At 39.3% G+C, this 20,493-nt stretch overlaps 3 protein-coding genes across 3 annotated transcripts; 1 reads left to right on the top strand and 2 right to left on the bottom strand.

The window, feature by feature from the left end:
• Positions 1 to 4,232: 4,232 nt before the first annotated feature.
• LOC103939251 (probable disease resistance protein RF9) lies at positions 4,233 to 8,711 on the bottom strand. The gene is made up of 2 exons (XM_048563896.1): positions 4,664 to 8,711; positions 4,233 to 4,529 (listed from the first exon to the last, which is right to left on the bottom strand). Exon 1 carries the CDS (start codon positions 8,469 to 8,471, stop codon positions 4,689 to 4,691), a length of 3,783 nt encoding a protein of 1,260 aa, XP_048419853.1. The 5' UTR covers positions 8,472 to 8,711; the 3' UTR covers positions 4,233 to 4,529; positions 4,664 to 4,688.
• Positions 8,712 to 13,586: 4,875 nt separating this feature from the next.
• On the top strand, positions 13,587 to 16,587 carry LOC103939248 (FT-interacting protein 7). The gene has a single exon (XM_048563972.1). It carries the CDS (start codon positions 13,803 to 13,805, stop codon positions 16,566 to 16,568), a length of 2,766 nt encoding a protein of 921 aa, XP_048419929.1. The 5' UTR covers positions 13,587 to 13,802; the 3' UTR covers positions 16,569 to 16,587.
• Positions 16,588 to 17,717: 1,130 nt separating this feature from the next.
• Positions 17,718 to 20,213, bottom strand: LOC103939247. Its single transcript, XM_048592082.1, has 3 exons — positions 20,091 to 20,213; positions 20,037 to 20,056; positions 17,718 to 19,920 (listed from the first exon to the last, which is right to left on the bottom strand). Exons 2-3 carry the CDS (start codon positions 20,047 to 20,049, stop codon positions 17,828 to 17,830), a joined length of 2,106 nt encoding a protein of 701 aa, XP_048448039.1. The 5' UTR covers positions 20,050 to 20,056; positions 20,091 to 20,213; the 3' UTR covers positions 17,718 to 17,827.
• Between the last annotated feature and the right edge of the window lie 280 nt (positions 20,214 to 20,493).

The raw sequence follows: 20,493 nt of genomic DNA, 5'->3' as shown, positions 1-20,493 counted from the left end.
AAAATTGGGCTTGGAATGGATGGCATATGATTGGAGCCAAAATGTTGGACGAATTTGAAGGCCTTGTATTCACTTTGGACATAAAACAAAGGGCCTAGCCCATTCTCTCTTAAACCAAGCCCTTTGCCATGCATTTCCTTCCAATTCCAAAGCCCACAATCAATTCAAATGCCATGCAAATCCATATTCAACACCCTAAACTACAAGCATGCATCATCTCACCAAGCAATCAAACAAGCCACATGCATGTCCCTTTAATCATTCAACCACATTCCCACTTTCCTAGCTAACCCTACATGCATTCTTTATTCACTCTTCATCATTGCACCACAAATCATTCACCCACATGCACTCATATTCCCATTTCCTTTCCAACATCTCACATGCATTTCCACCTTCCTACTTCATCATTTCACCACATTCTCCCTCTTTAATTCCACATGCATTCACTTCATCATTACACCACCACTCATTCTTTAATTCCACATGCAATTCTTCATCATTCCTTCACACAAATGCTTAAACAAACATCCATATGTTCCCTCCACTCCTCCTATAAATACCCTTGCATTCCCATTCATTCAAATCATCTCATTCACAACACAACAACACACCACAAACACATTCCTTTCTCCCTTAGAATCCAAAAACCATCTTCCATTTCCACCAATCCTCATCCATTTCCATAATTCCCCAACACTTCCATCCCCCCAACCAACCTATCCTTAAACCTTATGCTACAACAACGAGGAAGAGAAGAGTGCCTAAACGTTCATACAATTCAAGTTTTGAGTTGTTGGAATGTTTAGGTGTTTCTTTGATTTCAAAGTTTCATTTTAATTCTCTTTGTTTTGTACGTATGAGAAATGGAAGAAAAGAGTGCTTAAACGTTCATACAATTCAAAGTTTTGAGTTGTTGGAATGTTTAGGTGTTTCTTTGATTTCAAAGTTATGAGGAACTAAACCCCCTTTAGCTAGGGGGTGATTCGAAACTATGTTTATGTTTGTAATATGATTTGATTACTTTTAATTACGTTTCATAAGTTGTGAATTCAATTTGTTTAACTGTTTGATTGATAACCTATTTATGTATGTTTATTAAGAATGAACGCTTAATTTTCATGCATGAATTTGACGCTAGAATATAAGTGAGTTTCACGTAATAGTTATGAACTTATATTCACAAGTAGTGGAGGTTGCTTATAAACAATCGTGTTAAACATATTCTTGGCATAAGTTTCATGCAATCATAGTAACGAATGCCTCGTCAACACTTATAGTTTTCATGATGCTTAATGATTCTTGCTTGTATCTCTATTATGCAATTCATGTAGGGAACTTGTGAGGAATGCTTTGGATTGTCGTATGCAATCATCCAATTCATTAACTTAAGGAAAACTTGACGGTTAATTTAAGCGGACCTAATTAACCCGGGGCGTTGAGAATTCATGGTTTATTGAAATGCAATTAGAAATCTTTTTATTATGCAAGTGTAACATGTGTGGAGATAAACCCCTTGGCTAGCATCCATTCATTCCATTTCATTAATTTCATATTTACATTATGTTTTAATTGCAATTTGTTCATTTAGTTTAATTCCGTCCAAAACTCAATCCCCCTTTACTTTATTGTTCAATTTAGTTAGAAATCATTTTAGTTTGTGTTTTTAAAGCATTTTGAGTCTTTTGTTTTGTCTTAGTGTTTTAACGTTTAGTTTCACATTCTTTGAGTCTAGTTTAGTGTTTTATCTTGTTTTTACGTTTTTGAAGTCAAATCCAAGTGGTTAACAATCCCTCCTAATCCCCGGTCCAGAACGATCCCTACTTACATCCATACTACAATTGTCAAAAAGAGGGTTTAATTTGTGCGCGTATAATTCTCGCATCAACCCTTATCCCAAATGCCCTTCCAGTAGTGTATGTCACGATTGAGAACAATACAGCAACTTGAGAACCACATTTTATCATACAGATTGAAAGCAAGAAAAGTCATCTCAACATGTACTATCAAGGGGTCAGCTTCCTCCCAAAAACTCCTCTTTTTCACATTAAGAACAAAACCCAACTCACAAATTGCCAGAAAATCCATTGAGTTGAATTCATAGAGAATAGCATCCAATGTTGTTTCTAAGCTACGGTGAACTCTCAATTCATCCTTTGAAATTATCTCCACCACACAACTAAATGTTGCAGGGCCTTTCTTTTCCTGCACTCTCAATTCATAATATGTATATTCATTTTATGCTCTACTTCTTCATCAAACGAATGAAAAATGAAAACACGACCCACTATCTAGTATCTATAAAACCCAATGAGTGAATTTTGAAGATTGCATCGCAAACTTTTGCCTCACCGTTTTGAGTCGCAGTTATTTCAGTAGCAACAGAGTTCGCACCTTTTTTCGTTAGTCTGGTCCGTTTTTACTTTAATTCTTCTATCTATTCACTGTTTGTTTCGTTAAAAAATCTCACGGAAAAAATCTCAGACATGGATTGAGTTTTCCATTGTATGACAGTTTTTGGATTCAATTTTGAATAGTAGATGAGTGAGAAAGAGATGGACTAGAGGTATATTTTCATGCTTTTAGTGGAGGTGCAAAGTGTTCTCTGGGTTCTATCATATGTAGTAGGGTGATGTCGAACACTAGCTATCCGGGACGAGTTCACCGCTGCCAAAGTTGATACCTTATTTCGATTCCAAACATTGGTGGTACACCACATGTTTTTATATAAGTGGTGGGAAATTGTACTTTTTAAGTTATTAACTTTTTAACACACATATTTTACTATTAATATATTGACATGTGGTGTACCACTATGTGTTCTAGTTACAATGAAAAATCTCTCCTCACGAGCAGCTAAAGCTTCCACATGTAGAGGGAAGGAAGTAGGGGTGGGCACGGTGCGGTTCGGTGCGGTTCCACCCCTAAACTGGAACCGGAACCGAAATATATTAACGGTTCGGTTCGGTGCGGTTCCACTTAAATTTATTACTAGAACATTACGGTTCGGTCTACACCGGTTCCGATTCGGTTCTTGCCGGTTTACGGTTCCTAATAATAAATTATTTGAACACCAAATCATTATGCATTCAAATACATCTTCTAAAACTGATTACATAAAGTTGCATACAACACATCTTTTTTAATGCAAATGTCTTTGGTAGTGGCACCAAGTCAACAAAAAGAGACAACTAAAATACATATGCACTGGTCAATCAGTCAACAAACAAAAAAATGATGAAGCAAATTGCAGGTTTTCAGACTTCAGAGAGCAAGCAAGAAGCAGCAGCTCCTGTACACAATTTTTCAACCTATTATACCATGACATGTGTGTGTATATATAACTTATTTATTTATTATTAATAAAACGGTTCGGTTCGGTTCGGCCGGTTCTTGGTCATTCGAAACCAGAACTGGAATTGGTTTGAACGGTTCGGTTCGGTTTTTCACTCAAAGTTGACTTTTCCGGTCAACACGGTTTTTTTCGGTTTTTTTTCTTACGGTTCGATGCGGTTTTGCGGTTTGACGGTTTTTATGCCCACCCCTAGAAGGAAGCAAAATTAAACCTCATTGCGCGGGCAGCCACAAAATGGCCCAGCTCACTTCGAATTATGATTTCCACTCCCCCTAGGTTTTATTTAAAATCTCATTATTATAAATAGTTATAAATTTCAATTTTTAATTTAAAAATATAGCAACCTACATGAAAATACATTTTTTACATTAATATCGGGAAACTTCGATCAAAAACTGAAAATCAACAAGGGTCCAGTAAAAAAACATTGATAACTAAGGACGGCATCTAAAATCTCCCTAAATTTCTATCTTTTGAGGACCTAAATATAAGAATATAGGTCTAGAATTTAAGTCCTTGCATTGGAGATGCTTTAAGAAAAATCCTTCTTGGACTTAAAATAATGGGCCAAATAGACATAACTTGATACAAACTAAATGGCCTAAAGTTTGTGATTTTAGGCCCAGAATTAAATTAAATTCCTAGCAGTCCTCTCTTCGACCACCACCGTAGCTAATTAGCTATTCAGCCTAATAATGCTGGAGGGTGTACTAATTGTGTGATTATTAGCACTAATTTACAGACCCTACTTAAACTAATTGTGAGATTACTTAGCACTAATTAAGTAAAAACATTAATTACATTATAATTTGATTATGCAGTACCAGATTATCTCTTGAAGCAAAGGAGGAAGAAGAGCACTAACTCGGATCGATCATTTAAATAGGAAAATGCAGCATTTAATCATCCATATATGATCAAAGCAAACAGAGAGTGAGAGTTACTGTTATTATAACATCCATACTATCAAATAACTAAATGAAAACTTAGCAAATTCAGTGATCAAGTACGAAACACAAACATCAACAACTCCTTAAGATATAATTACATCACAAACCCAGTTTTATTGAAGGAAATTTGAACATGTTCATAAGAGTTGATCACCCCGCGTTGCAACTCAACATGGACTAGGCTGTCGGGTTCTCTATGCGTCAAATGCATTGGTCGATGTTACCTGAAATCAATAAACCACCGATGAGTGTCACTCGAACTAGAACATGGTTTCCATGTAGAAAACAAGCATCATTACACAGTACTTATGCACATATACACAGTAATTTTTGAAGAGGCTAAAAAACCAAAACATACCCGATTACAGGAGAGTCTGCATGGACTACCAGCTATCAGTAATGACTGCTGGCGAGTGAACTATGTCATCCCAAATTTGCGCCTTAGTTATCGCAATGGTTGCAGAAAATTCTTCCGGCATATTAGTTAACTTCAGCAGAGTGAGATTCTTCAAGTGCCTCAACCCACTTGGGACCTTCAAATTTGTGCATGCTCTTATCTCCAACTCCCTCAGATTTTGCATTGCCTTTTCCTCTACATTCCAATCTGTTAGGTTTTGGAGCTTCCATAACTTTAAAACCACAAGCTTTGGAAACCCTGTGGTGGAGCAAACCATATCGATACCTGTATAAGAGTTGGAGTAAAAATTGAGGAATTTCAGGTTGGAGAGCTTCTCTAACATGGGCATTGGATCAACTGACAGAAAAGCGCCTGATAACGTGAGATCAGTGAGATTTTTGGGGAATTCAGCTATCATGGAAGTATCTAGCTTTCCGAACAAATTTAGGCTGGAGAGACTCTCAAGGTTTGATAAGTTCACGCGGATTAGATAGGGTTCGCGCATTTCATCTATTGATCTAATTCTCAAAGACTGAAGGTTCTTCAGCTTAACAATCTTGTCTGCTAACTTGTCTGCTAATGGTTGTTGCTCTGGTAGGCTTAACTGGAATGCCAATCCCAATTTTCTGAGGTTGATCAGCTTGTCAATCCAGTGGATCAAGGGACTATCTTTATCCAGAAATACACCCCATAATGTCCGCAGATTCTTCAGGGAACTTCCACCTTGTTGATGCATAAATTTACTCTGATAACTCTGGTTCAAGTACAAGTGTCGAAGTTTCTGCAGTTTCCATATTGAACTAGGGAGAGTTTGTACATCTGTATGTTTCACATCCAAGGTTTGGAGGTTCAGCAAGTCACCAATGGATGCTGGAACTGATTCCAGGAAAGTCCACCTCAAACCGAGATACCTCAACTTTTTTAGCTTTCCTATGGTGTTGGGCAATTCAGGTCTAAATACACGTTCGAGATCAAGAACCTGTAGCCGATGGAAGAAACCGCCTGCAATGCCTCTTCGTAGAAAGTTACCTATTTCTTCTCCAGGTTTATTTCCTTCTCGAGTATCAAAGGAGATGATGGAAACGAGATCTCTGTAATGACTTGGAAAGTTTGCGCTGTCGCCATGAATATGAGCAAACGACGCATTGTTTTTGCTATAATGATCAATAAGTCTCTCTGGGCTCCCATCTGGCAACGGATCTTTCTGTAGAGCATATGGCAAGCTACATGTCTTGACTTCTCCGTTGTGCTTTCTTTTGACTACTTGAATCATGTCCAGATGAATCAACTCTGACAAATACTTATCTGCAACATCTTCGTCAGTTTCTTCTGTCTTACAATCCTCTACCAAACCCTCTGCAATCCACAATGCGGTTAATCTCCTTGCTGGAATTTCAAAGTCGTTTGGGAAGAGTTCCAAGTAAGAAAGACACTTTTTCAGATGGGGAGGCAAGTTAATGGACCTTGTAGTGAAGGTTGCTAACAATGGTGTATCATTCTGTTTGATGTCTGTAAGCACCATTTTCGTCTCCTCAGCCATGCTCGCATCTTTCCCTAACATCAGATATCCAACATGGAAGATTGCTTGTGGTAAACCCCCACATTTACCAAAAATATCTTTTGCTAGTAATGCCTCTGTTGGCGGAAAGTGCACCATCTGGGTAAACAGCTGCCAACTTTCTTCTTTGGTTCGCAGTCGAAGTTTGTGGGGAGAAATGTCTGCTCCTGAAGCCACTTTGTTGTCGCGTGTGGTGAGCAGAATTTTGCGTCCAGTCGATGTTACTGGAAATCCTGTTTCCAGGGTATTAAATTCTTCTTCTGTCGAGATGTTGTCCAGAACTAAAAGGTACCTTTTGTCTTTCAAGACATCATGCGCCTTCTGAATCCAGGATCCATTGCGATTTTCTTCCTCTAGTAGTTGAAGAGACCTCAATACCTGTTTTGCCACATCTTCCAAAAGTGCACCGTTATCAGACTTCTGAGGTAGAGAAACCCATGCACGGCAAGGAAAATGGTCTACAACAACTCCATGATCATAAATCTTCTTTGCCAGTGTTGTCTTTCCTATGCCCCCAATCCCCACAATGGAAATCACCGAGGGGTTTTCGTCGTTGGTTGTCAGTTGTGAGACCACTGCTTCAATGTCTTCTTCTAAACCAACCACTGAGTTTGGCTCTTCCCTTACTTCAATGTCATATGCTCTGATGCATTTCAAGAAAAGATCAATATTATGATTTATGCGGTAGACGTCACGGGAAAATTTCCTCCCAGCTCTTGTTTTAAATAGAAGGTTTTGCCGCATATTGTCTGAATTGCTCTGAAAGGTTATCAAAGATTCCTTTGCACTTTTAGAAATTTTCCGGGCTTGCTCCAACCAAGACATTCTGGAATTATATCCTCCTCCTGATGCGTCACGTACGAGTTTATGCATTTTTTCCAATTGCTTGTACAACGAGGTGACTTCATACAATACTTCACCCAATAGATGCGACTTGTCAGTGAGTAACTTGTGCATCCAGCGTAATATAGTTGAAATAATAGAGTCGTCTTCGGTCTGCTGTGGGGATTGATAGACGAATTTTGATGAATCTCTTCTTACAAACTTGAAGCCATAACTATCTTTCCATTCTAAGAGTTTTGTGAACCCAACGTCTAAGCACCTTATGTCCCCCTTGAGCTTTCTCCCGGCGTTCCAATTGTTGATAAATGATAGCCGCCCAATTCTCTGCCAGTACTTGTTAACGGCATCATCTGCTTCCTTAATCATCTCGTGCACTTCCTTCACCCAGGCCTCTTCAATTTTACTTTCAAATCGAATTCCCTCTATATCTTTCAAAAAATGATGCAGCTGCTGCAGTTGCAGGTCTATTGAACTTATTTGGTCTCCGGTATCTTTACACGTTAAATCTGGCTTTTGAATGGTCAGACTTTTTATGTTCTCTACGACGGTGGAAGCCAAAGCAGCTGCTGAGGAAACTTGTTCTTTGGACTTCACCCATTTTTGTTGATCATGTCCATCCACGGGTCTGTCCAGCAGGCTTACAATACTGGACCTTGATCTCTCCAGAGATTCGCCAATGTCAATCCCGTATACCTTATTCTCCTCAACCATATCCTTCATTTCCTGCTTAACAGTCTTAGTTTCTGTGAACAGCCCTGTTACCTGCTGGAAATTTTCAGTGGTCATATCGAAACATAATCTTTGGGTGTGGGAGTCTCTTCTGATCCTCTGTTCCTCAAAGGTCTCAACTAAATTTTCTGCTTGTAAAACCATGGACTTGGCTTTTTCCAACCATGCAACCTCAGTTTCATCAACTCCTTTCACAGTTGCTCCATCAGGGTTAGAATCCCAGATTTTGCATGCTCTTGCGCCTATAAGACCCCTATATTCCATGATTTTCTCTGCATCCTCAACGATGGCATGCAGTAACCTCCACTCTCTTCGAATCCACTTGATGTCTTCCTCTAAGAACAGAAACGGCGCATAGTTGATGTAGAAATAGAGAAACAATGGGGTAAGCCCGACACAAACAAGTACTTGATACAGTGATACGTGATTTACATAACGACAAATAAGATACACGGCAAACAAGACAAAGAGGTGAGCATTGTGGAGAATGGAATCAATGAATGGCGAGGAACTGGTTGCTCTCTCCTTATTGTATGCAAAACTCACCGTAGACAGAACTTTATCAACATCTTTCGAACCTCGATCTCCAGCAGGGTTCAAATCCATGACTTCTCCGGCAGCCGCGAATTGATGTAGCATCAGCTTTGCTTTAAAGAAAACGGATTGCTCAATTTGCAGTGAGTGCAAGGAGAAACAAATGGAAATATTCAAGGAGAAGAAAGAGTAGAGGAATTTGCTTCTATGGACACTGATCAGGTTACATTATTCTTTGAACTTTTTTGCTTTCACAGACCATTGAAGTAGTCTCTCTCTCTCTGTCTCTCTCTCTCTCTCTAGGGTATGCAGCTCCATGATTGATCATGGAGGCTGATGCAGGAGTGGTTACCGCATAAATTATTGGGAAGATATATATATATATTTTTGTGGTTGTTGTGAAATTAAGAATACGTGTGCAATGAGATATAAAATAAGTAAGATACAATATTTACAAAGCTCGCTAAGTGTGCTTATGTTCTAGGGGTAGGGGCAGTAACAGCAGTCTCTTATTATCAAACAAAAATTACAAAGCAATGGAAATAAAGAGATTATATGTTTTCTTCTCTACACTGCTGCTATTAGAGGGGTGTAGTCAAACTAGGTTTTAAGAGGATTTTAAAAGACTTTAAAATCCTAGTATAGTCAATTAAAAGATTTTAAAGGATTTTAAAATCCATTCAAATTTAGGTGTAATCAATTAAAGGATTTTAGAATTCTTTAAAATCTAGGTGTAGTCAATTAAAAGATTTTAAAATTCATCCAAATCCAAGTGTATTAAAAAAATAAAGATTTTGGAGGATTTCAATAAGTTGTGGATTTTGTGGGATTTGAGAGCCAAAAGTATATATAGCCAAGATTAAAAATAATCCAACCTCACCCCCTAGGATTTCAAATCCTTCCACCACAATCCACCACAATCCATTTAAATTCTTTACAAATCCATATGAATTTTGTAAGAGTCTTTAATCCTCTTAAATCTTATCAAATCTATCATTTTTAAAATCTTTTAAAATCTTAGTTTGACTACATCCTCTACATTTGTGAACTAATAGGTCCTTATATAGAAATTGTGAGATGTGATGTTTAGGAGGATTCGGTGGAGATACTTGAAATTGTGGGAAAACGATGCTCGTCAGATATTTTTTTTGGGAATCCTGAGAATTCTGTGATCATGATCGTTTATCATACATTGTGCATCTCCATAATCCAATGTGCATCTCCATAATCCAATGGATTTGAACCCCTGCTGGAGATCGAGGTTGGATTAAAGACTCTTACAAAAATCATAGAATCTCCACAATCCAATGTGCATCTCCATCCACTTTTCTTAATTTTGTTTATGCATAAACGTTTATAGTGCCATCCATCTGTCATCCATCTTTATCTCCACCCACTTTTCTTGATTTTGTTTATGCATAAACGTCTAGGAGGTAGATTGTTTACTTTCCTGTTTGGGTGCCATTTCCATCCCCTCTTATTTTGTGTGATCACAGTTAAGTCACGTTAATATTTTATATTGATTTTTTTATAGAGATAATAAGACAAAAAACAATAAGAATATAAAATATTAACGTGACTTAACCGTGATCGCACAAATAGAAAAATATGTGAATGACACTCAAACAGGAGAGCAGACAATATGTCTCCAAACGTCTATAGTGCCATCCATCTGTCATCTACCTTTACAACATGGTTATGCTTTTCTTTGTTTATGCATTTAACATTGTCTGTAAATTTTCAGCTACCTTTGTGGCACAAATAGGAGGGGATGAAAAAACGATCATTGTCGGATCTTTTTTCTAAGGATCTTGAGAATTCTGTGATTATGATCGTTTATTGTACATCGTGCGATTAATTTTCGTTAATTATTATTTATATTTAATTTTAAATTTTAAATTATTTTTAACCACACAATGTACAATCATGATCATAGGATTTCCACAATCCAATGTGCATCTCCACTCTTGATTTTGTTTATGCATAAGAGCAACTCCAGTGTTGGAGCCCTCCCCCCAGGCAATGCACTATTCAATCCACCTAATGAACAGTAATTGCCCTTAATGAACAGTAAATAGCCATGGCAATAGAATTTGCATCTCCACCGTTACACTTCAATAGCCCTGGCAATAGGCAATAAAATATTAGTATTTTTTTTATTTATAAAATAATACAAAATAATTTTAATTGTAATATCGGATAAGATTTTTAATCGTTATCGTTGCGCTACGTGTCATTATTCGAAGTATTATTAAATAATACAAAATAATTTTATTTGTAATTTCGGATAAGATTTTTAATCGTTGTCGTTACGCCACTTGTCATAAAATCCGAAAAGACAATTATTGGGGATGGATTTTCGATAAATTTTTTAATCGTACTCGTTATGCCACGTGTCATTATCTGAAAATACAATTATTGGTGATGGATTTCTGATAAGATTATTAACCAATCATGTCGCGCCACGTGTCATAATCTGTTCACAATCTTTGAGGATAGATTTTCATTAGATTTTTAACGAATGACGGCATGCCACGTGTCATAATCTGTTCACAATCTTTGAGGATAGATTTCCATCAGATTTGTAACGAATGACGGCATGCCACGTGGCATTATGTACAACCTAATCCTTTCTGAATCCTCTATATAATCCACCATCCATCCTCACAAATCTCACACCAATTTTCTCAAGATCTCTATCATTATTCATAGTTTCTGCTTCCTTATTCACAAAAATCTGTATCATTATTCATAGTTTCTGTTTCTTTCTTAGAATGTCTTCTTCTTCTTCCTCAAGGATGATGTGGGAATTCAATCAGGAAGAGGAAGAATTGTTTAACGAATCAGAAGCAATGTTCAATCACCAGGGGGTAAGAAATGAGAGGGAAAAGGATGAGGAGCGTAGAAGGAGAGAAGACGAAGTAAGAATGGGCAGAACCTCACATTCCCGTCGAGTCAGAAGGAGAGAAGACGAAGTAAGAATGGGCAGAACCTCACATTCCCGTCGAGTCATCCAAGCTGCGGCTCAGATCTGCAGGCCCAGCCGTTCCGGAAACCTTGATAGAAGCAGGCAACGACGAGGTATGGAACTCTTGGATGATTATTTTGTTCCTAATAGTGCATTCCCTGATACGTACTTTAGACGTCGTTTTAGAATGGAACGACATTTGTTCAACAAAATCATGATTGCTGTGTGCAACCATGATTCTTATTTTGTGCAAAAGAAAGATGCTTTTGGTGCTATGGGTCTACTGCCTGAGCAAAAAATTACTGCTGCCTTGCGGATGCTGGCATATGGAGCATCTGCAGACCAAGTGGATGAGATAACGAGGATGGGGAAATCAACCATTCTTGAGTCCCTGATGAGGTTTTGCAGAGCAATTGAATCTATCTACACCGCTGAGTATCTTCACAAACCTACACACATGGACTTGGAGCGGCTGTTGAAGAAGGCGGAGATGCGTGGCTTTCTTGGGATGATTGGAAGCATTGATTGTATGCACTGGACATGGAAAAACTGTCCAAGTGCATGGCAAGACGCTTACGGGGACAAAAAAGGAGCAAAAAGTATCATTCTGGAGGCGGTGGCATCTTTTGATACATGGATTTGGCACGCCTTTTTCGGGGTCCCGGGAGCTCAAAATGACATCAACGTCCTTGCCCAATCCCCAGTGTTCAACGATGTCCTGCAAGGAAAGGCACCAAAAGTTACGTATGAGGTCAACGGACGTATGTACGACGGACCATACTACCTAGCTGACGGCATTTACCCGCGATGGTCAACATTTGTCAAAACAGTGCCATGTCCGCGGAAAAAAAAAGGATTCAAACTTTGAGACAAAGAAAGGAATGTGATTGAAAGTAGTTGAGAAAATATGAAATTGTTGTGTAAGGTAGATGATAATGAGAAGGTATTTTAGAAAAGTAAAAACAATTTTTTTTACATTTTTTTTCAGATTTTTCAGATTTTTTTTTGAATTTTTTACAATTTTTTTAAAATTTTTATTCAATTAATTAATTTCTGCCGTTGGATATAAAAAAATTTGAATTCCAACACTCCAGATTGTGCCACGTGTCACAACGGTAACTTTTCTTAATTTTAAAACTATTTTTTCATTTATTTTTTTATTTATATCCACCGTTGATCTCAGATCGAACGGTGGATATTAAATCTGACTTTTTTTTTTATTGTTGAGATCAAACGGTCCAAATTAAGTAACCGTTGAGATCTAACGGATCGTGGGAAGCCACGTGGCTTCCCAACGGTAACTGACAAACTTTTTTTTCTTTCTGATTTTTGTGTCGGCGACGCGCCCCTATGCGCGAGTGGGGTGCACGCGCCTGACACAAAAAAAATTTAATATTCCCTGACGCCAGGTTGACGTCACATAGCCCTCAGGCTCTCGGGCTGGCAATTCGCCACGAGCCCGAAGCTCGGGCCTCCACCTTCGGTCGGGCTAGCCCACGCTGGAGCCCTCCCACCGGCCCTCGGGCCCTTGTTTTCTCAACTGTCCCCCGAGGCAAACCCAACGCTGGGCTTGCTCTAAACGTTTATAGTGCCATCCATCTGTCATCCACCTTTATCTCCACCCACTTCTATTGGCTTTGTTTATGCACACTTTTCTTTGCCATCCTGTTTATGCATTTAACATTGTCTGTAAATTTTCAGCTACCATTTTGGTGCCATCCTGTTTATGCATTTAACATTGTCTGTAAATTTTCAACTACCCTATTGGTGCCATCCATCCGTCATCCACCACTTTTCTTGACTTTGTTTATGCATTTAACATTGTCTGTAAATTTTCAGCTACCATTTTGGATTGGTGCCATCCATCCGTCATCCACCACTTTTCTTGACTTTGTTTATGCACACTTTTCTTTGCCTATGCATTTAACATTGTCTGTAAATTTTCGGCTACCAATTTGGTGCCATCCTGTTTATGCATTTAACATTGTCTGTAAATTTTCATCCATCTGTCATCCACCACTTTTCTTGACTTTGTTTATGCACACTTTTCTTTGTTTATGCATTTAACATTGTCTGTAAATTTTCAGCTACCATTTTGGTGCCATCCATCTGTCATCCACCACTTTTCTTGACTTTGTTTATGCACACTTTTCTTTGTCCATGCATTTAACGTTGTCTGTAAATTTTCAGCTACCATTTTGGTGCCATCCTGTTTATGCATTTAACATTGTCTGTAAATTTTCAGCTACCATTTTGGTGCCATCCTGTTTATGCATTTAACATTGTCTGTAAATTTTCAGCTGCCATTTTGGTGCCATCCATCTGTCATCCACCACTTTTCTTGACTTTGTTTATGCACACTTTTCTTTGTTTATGCATTTAACATTGTTTGTAAATTTTCAGTGACCTTTTTGGTTCTATCCCTCTCTGGTACCTATTGCTATTCTTCGTTGAATTCGAACCCAGGAATGAGTAACCTCAAGTTAGCGGTGGAGGTTGTGAGTGCCCATAACCTTATGCCGAGACATGGACAAGGCACAACCAGTGCTTATGTGGAGTTCCTGTTCGATGGTCAGAGAGCCCAAACCAGCACAAAAGTAAGAGATGTCAATCCTGTTTGGAATGAAACCATCTTCTTTGATGTCTCCGATCCAAACCGCCTGCCTGACCTCGTTGTTGAGGCCAATGTTTTCCACAAAGGAAATGCCAACTCCACAACTTTCCTTGGAAAGGTTTGTTTGCCTGGGACATTATTCGTTCCATGCTCTGATGCTGTTGATTCGCGCCACCCTCTTAAAAAAAGAGGTATTTTCTGTTTCTCCCGCGTGAAAAGAGAGCTTGTTCTAAAAGCTTTTCACACTGGTAATCATTACCTTGCAAACCCAAATCAATCGCAGCCATCGGTGAACCATGAGGCGCAGTCTGAATCCCATGAGCCTCCTAAAGTAATGCGTTTACCTCGACCGTCTGATTATCTGCCTAAAGAGACAAGTCCTTGCTTGGGAGGGGGGCACGTTGTTCGTGGGCGATTTGTGCGTGGAGACAGTCCAGTCATCAGCACCCATGAGCTTGTCGAAACAATGCATTACCTGTTTGTACGCGTTGTGAAGGCCCTCGATCTTTCTTGCCGTGACACATATGTGGAAGTGAAAGTTGGCAATTACAAAGAAATTACAAGAAATTTGGAGAGAAAGCAGAACCCTGAATGGAATGAGGTGTTTGCGTTTCCAAAGGAAAACCTGCAGTCATCTGAATTGGATGTTGTGGTCAAAGACAAGGAACTTGTAGATGGTGACTTTGTTGGGTCTGTGCGGTTTGCTCTCAATGAAGTTCCGACCCGAGTTCCACCTGATAGTCCAGTGCCTCCGGAAAGGCATCAGGTAGTAGACAAGGATGGGAAGAAGAAAGGGGAACTCATGCTTGCTGTATGGTATGGCACTCAAGCTGATGAAGCTTTTCCAAATGCCTGGTACTCTGATGTAATTCTTCCTGCTGATACGTCTTCAGCTGCTTATACACATGTCCGCTCAAAAGTTTACCCTTCACCAAGATTATGGTATGTACGGGTAAACGTGATTGAGGCACGGGACCTGGTTGTACCTGACACATCTCGAATCCCAGTTGCATACGCAAGTATACAAATCGGTCATCAGTGTTTAAAGACAAAAGAAGTTCAATCTTTGAACCCAATGTGGAACGAGGAACTTATGTTTGTCACTGCCGAACCCTTTGATGATCAACATCTGATCGTTTCTGTTGAAGATCATGTATGTCCAGAGGAGACATTAGGAAGAGTTTCCATAGCATTGAACTCCGTTGAGAGGTGCGGTGAATCTGCCGATGATGATCAAATTATCTGTGGGCAGTGGTTTAACCTTGACATGTCTCTGTCAAATGTCATGGAGAGAGATATTGATCATAAGTTTTCCAGGAGAATCCATCTCCATGTTTGTCTAGATGGAGGGTACCATTTACTTGATGATTCTTCTAACTATTGCAACGACCTGCAGCAGCCTGTTGGTGTCTTAAAGCTCGGAGTTCTAAATGCCAAAGACCTAATGCCAATGAAAACAGAGACTGGGAAGGCTACAACTGACTCGTATTGTGTAGCGAAGTATGGCGACAAATGGGTTCGTACTCGAACCATAACTAACAGCACAAGTCCAAAATACAATGAGCCGTACACTTGGGAGGTATATGATCCTGTCTCATTTCTCACAGTGGGGGTTTTTAATAACGGGCAGATTGGCAATTCAAGTGGGAAAAAAGATAAAGAAATTGGCAAGGTCCGGATTCAAATCTCTACCCTCGAATCAGACCACTTGTACACACACTCTTATCCGTTGCTATCCGTTTCTTCTTCTGGTGTCAAGAAGACGGGCGAATTACATCTTGCAATAAGATATTCATGCATATCATTTGTGAATCTAATGTTGATTTACTCTCAACCTATTTCGGTAAAGATACAGCCAGGCACATTGAGGAACCAAGCTGTATTGGTGGTGGCAGATAGGCTTGCTCAGGTAGAACCACCTCTTGGGAAGGAAGTAGTTAAATACATGTACTCTGATGCTGCAGATGTTCATGCTTGGAGCATGAGGCGCAGCAAGGCAAACTTTTTCAGAATGATGTCTGTTTTATCACCGTTCATTTCTGTTCGGAAATGGTTTGAAGAAGTATGTGCATGGAGAAGTCTCATTATAACAGTGCTAGTACATGTCCTGTTTGTGATGCTGGTGTGCACTCCGAAACTTATTTTGTCAACTGTTTTCCTATACACGATCGTAATAGGGATTTGGAACTTCCGGGACCGCCAAAGACACCCTCCCCATGTGGACACAAGGCTCTCCCATGCAGACTCTACGCACCCTGATGAGCTTGATGAAGAATTTGACACATTTCCAACTTCACGACCAATTGATATAATTAGGATGAGGTACGACCGCTTGAGGAGTATTGCCGGAAGGATTCAAACGGTGGCGGGGGATGTTGCAATGATAGGGGAGAAGATTCAGAACCTTCTCAGTTGGCGGGATCCTCGCGCCACTTTTATATTCACCACATTCTGTCTTTTTGTTGCTATTGTGTTGTTTGTGACACCTTTGAAGGCTGTAGTTATTATTGCTGGGTTTTACTTAATGAGGCACCCAAGGTTCCGGCGTAGGCAACAAATGCCATCAGTCCTGGCTAACTTCTACAGAAGGTTGCGCACGAATGAGGACTCTATTTTATAAATGCCCCATTATTCACTTATTTAGATTTGTTAAAGCGAGTACCTTTGAATTTTCATGGCACTACTTCTTGAACTTTCGCTGTATGCATGCCGCTTGAAAAATTCAAGCATACGGCTATCGTAGCCCTCGCACAGGGCAGACTTCAAAAGTGAGTGCTGCCGTATGCGACAGCCCGTATACAAGAAGTTTTGCTAATAGTTTTGTATTCTGCATTTGGTTTTGTGGCCTATGTGATCCCAATGCCCAAATTATCGGTTTGGAAAACCATCATCTTAGAATTCTCATTTCATGTCTGTCTCTGACTAACAAGAGTAAAATCCAAATCTAGTGGAATCTAATTGGGGTAGAGATTAATAATTGCATCTGCACATTTTAATAATGTAGCATTTGGTTCTATGAACCAAAGATAAGGTGGGACAATGAAAATGGAGGAGGAGCGTTATCCTGTGAAAACAAGAATTCAAAACCAAATTGAATGCTTTTAGGTGGAATAGTCGTGTGGTTGATCAAATAGTAAGTCTTGTCTTTATATTACAATTCTTATGCGGGTCCGTCTCATATTCTAGTTGTGTCTTATTTACTTTATATGCTACTACATATATATATATATATATCGTCTATTTTACAACACATTAATGCTATTTACACATGAGCTTGGGTCGGTTCGGTCCTGCCCCACTTTCAAATTGTTAATCAAATCGAATAACTTGATGTGGTTCAATAAAATAGACTGGAACTGAACCATTCAATGTTGGCTTTGTCAGCTTTAAAAAAGCACATTTTTTTATAAAAACCAAACCAAATCGAAAGATTTACTATGATCTAATCGGTTTTTCGTTGGCCGGCTTTTATGCCCACCCCTAGACAAGTAATTTGAGTCAGCAACTTGGAGTTTGATGTTGTAGTTGTAGGGTAAGCCATGATCTTGCAAGAACTACAAGGACAAATGTTTTCGCATAACTGCAAACTGTCTATTTACCAAGTAATGTATACCTGGCGAGTCCTCTTGCTTTTAGTCACAATCCAATTATGAATCGTTACTACATAAGTGAAGTCCGATATGATTTATAAGAAATTCTCAATGTAGAACGTTTGTTATTTATCAATATGTTTAGGGGCAATAATGATATCAGCACATTAACAAAGCAATAATAAAAATCCGTTCTATAGTCGGACTATAAGATTTAACATCTGAAAAGCATAACATTGTTAGAACATCTTGAAAATGGATCATTCTTTGTAGTGAGTAACACTTAAATTCACTCCACAATCAACTTTGCCCTAACATGGCCCTCTGAAATTTGAAACTGTTCAGTTAAACCAAGATGTGCCATAAGAAGCCAGATATGAGTGAGCAGCTCTCCTCCTCGCCTGAGCTGCTGAGCATGATCGCTCCACCTGCACTGATTGGCCGCGAAAGCGAGCATTTCCATCCACACATGACTTATAAACTCCCATTTTTTCTCATTGTTCTCCCAATGTCCCTTATCCTCAAGGGACTGCAGAGCTTTAGCGAGCCTGCATGCATCAAATAGAACCGACTTGCTTCTATCTCCCTTCACTTTCGATGGAAGGATGTCTGTGCTCACTTTGAGCAGCATGGTGCAGGCCTTTTCTGCATCCTTTATGGATTTTCTTTCGGCGATAAACTCCTTAGCCTCGGCACAGGTGTCTCTAAACCTAATCTGTCCAATCCCATTTGGCAGCATGAAGGGGCACATCACCAAAAGATACAACATATAGTTTGATAACACCCTGCTGTCCAATCCCATTTCGCGGTTTCTGTTCAGATCAGAATAGTAAAATAGATCTGTCGCAATATGCCAAAGAATGATGCTTTGATCAAATTCGGCCCCATTAATTGTCCAGCCAAGTTCATCTAGACATTTTGCTTTCTCAAGCACCCTGTTGCCCCTTAGAGCACATAGTTCTTTTAGTCTGCTGCCCTCGAAATTAGAAGCAGTCTTCGACTTGTCTAGCAGCTGCCCAAATATCAAATTCTTCAACTCTTTGGAAACATCCTTCAAGTCTGTGTATCGATACTTCTCTAGCAACCGATTTATAAACAAGTCCTCGTTGATGAAAATGCACTTTGCTGGCCTTTCTTTGAGACAAAATGTTATGAGGTTATATTGTGCCAAGGTATTAGACCACCTCTTGTCTTTTATCCAAGGGATTGATGAAGCCGCTCTGTGCAAGAGATCTACAGCCGTGTTTTTGTGCTTGCTCAGCCACAGCCGGGTCCAGTCCGACGAAAGTATTACGACAACTGCATAAAATTCTAAGACAATAGCTCCAACCAACAATATGTATGTGATAATTACATCCACTTTCATGTATTCTTGCTTCTCCGTGATCAACAAGAAGGCTAGGAACACACAAACTGTGAAAGAAAGAGTAATACAACGGAGAATTCCACCAACACCAGAATAAACCAGAAGTGATTTAGTATAAAACACATCATACATGAACCCTAACTCGAGCTCAATAACCTCGAGAGCTTTCTCAGAGGTTTTACTTTTGAAGAACGATTGGCTGTTTTCTATGTCGTGGAAGGTGAGGATGAGATCGGCACACAGCCGCTTGAAAGTTTCAAACAAAATATAAGCTTTGCTTAAAACTGCAGCATCTTGGGCGCTATTAGATTCATCAGGTTGAACAGCATAGGAATGATCTGGGGGAGCTCCAATGAATGTTTTCGGTTCAACCCTAAACCCCTCCGCTTTCTTTGAGCTGTATTCTTCCATGTATCTAGCATAATTCGGACCTGCGTCCGGAGGAGGGAGCATAGACTCTCGAAAATGCTCACTACTTGCAGACCTCAAAACCCAAGTCCTCTCCCCAAATTTTATAATCCCAACTACGAAAACGGGAATTGCCAAAAAATTCAACACTTCACTAGACCATGCTCTTATAAACACATACAAAGCTACAATCACCTGGACAACTAACCCAAGAAAGTGCCTAAGCCACAACTCATTATCCTCCAACGAGTAAGCAGTAATCGTATCTGGACCGCCCAGATGCAATAGAAGAAATGGTGCCCAGAATGCTGTTATAACAAAGTTAGGGTTTACAGAATCACCTTCGGAGTCTTCCTGGTTGCTGGAGAGAATCCCAAGTGAGACGGTTGCAACAGAGTCAGCTGACAAGTAAGCGAGCCAGAGGACAATTCGGAGTATGTTGCTGGTTGAATGCTTTCTCCAGTTGCCGATCAGGATGAGGATGGCTTGCAAGGCAAGGCTGATTAGAACCATGGCTCGAAGCTCCCACTCGTTCCAGATTTCTCTCACGCTTTCAGGGAAAATTTGCATTGCCTTCCTGTTCTGTGTGAAGATCAAACTGCTTACAACTGCAGGAATGGATATTTTTATTTTATTTTTGGCAAACATCAAATTGTATCAGTATATGTTTCATACTTGCATAATTCATTGTACATAAAAGGAAGAACTGAACTGGTAATCTCACCTGTGAGTAACATGATTGATCTGTTTTCTTTTTTTTTTTTGGAGAACGATTGATCTGTTTTCTTAAGGACTTGATCCTTGGGTTTATTTAAAGTTTCCAGTACTGCTAGCCTATAGGTAGTAGGTGCCTAGAAACAGAGTGAGTAAAAGAGTTAAAACAAAATGCCACTTGGTACTACAGTCTACTGGTATTCTTCTTCACTTGTAAGTGAGAGGTCTTATGTTTGATTCTCACCAAAAGAGAATTTGAACCACATTGTTGCTAGTCCATTGTGAGGCTGAGCCTATCTCTCCCCCTTAATTTAATATAAATAATATTGTTTGTTCAAAAAAAAAAAAAAAAAAAGCTCAAATCAAACTAAAAATTTGAGCCCATAATTTTGTGCTAATGCAGTGGAGGAGCAATTTTTTTTTTTTGCATCTAGAAGCACTTAGTGCCAACGCATATTTTACCAATA

The sequence above is a fragment of a genome, unplaced genomic scaffold (genome assembly GCF_019419815.1).
Source record: "Pyrus x bretschneideri cultivar Hongxiangsu unplaced genomic scaffold, Pyrus_bretschneideri_v1 Contig37, whole genome shotgun sequence".
NCBI classification, from domain to species: Eukaryota; Viridiplantae; Streptophyta; class Magnoliopsida; order Rosales; family Rosaceae; genus Pyrus; species Pyrus x bretschneideri.
This window is presented reverse-complemented; position numbering and strand designations above follow the sequence as displayed.

What these genes read in the sequence shown, in the direction of transcription:
- LOC103939248 (XM_048563972.1), top strand. Translation starts at nt 13,803, where the DNA reads ATGAGTAACCTCAAGTTAGCGGTGGAGGTTGTGAGTGCCCATAACCTT.
- LOC103939251 (XM_048563896.1), bottom strand. Translation starts at nt 8,471, where the DNA reads ATGCTACATCAATTCGCGGCTGCCGGAGAAGTCATGGATTTGAACCCT.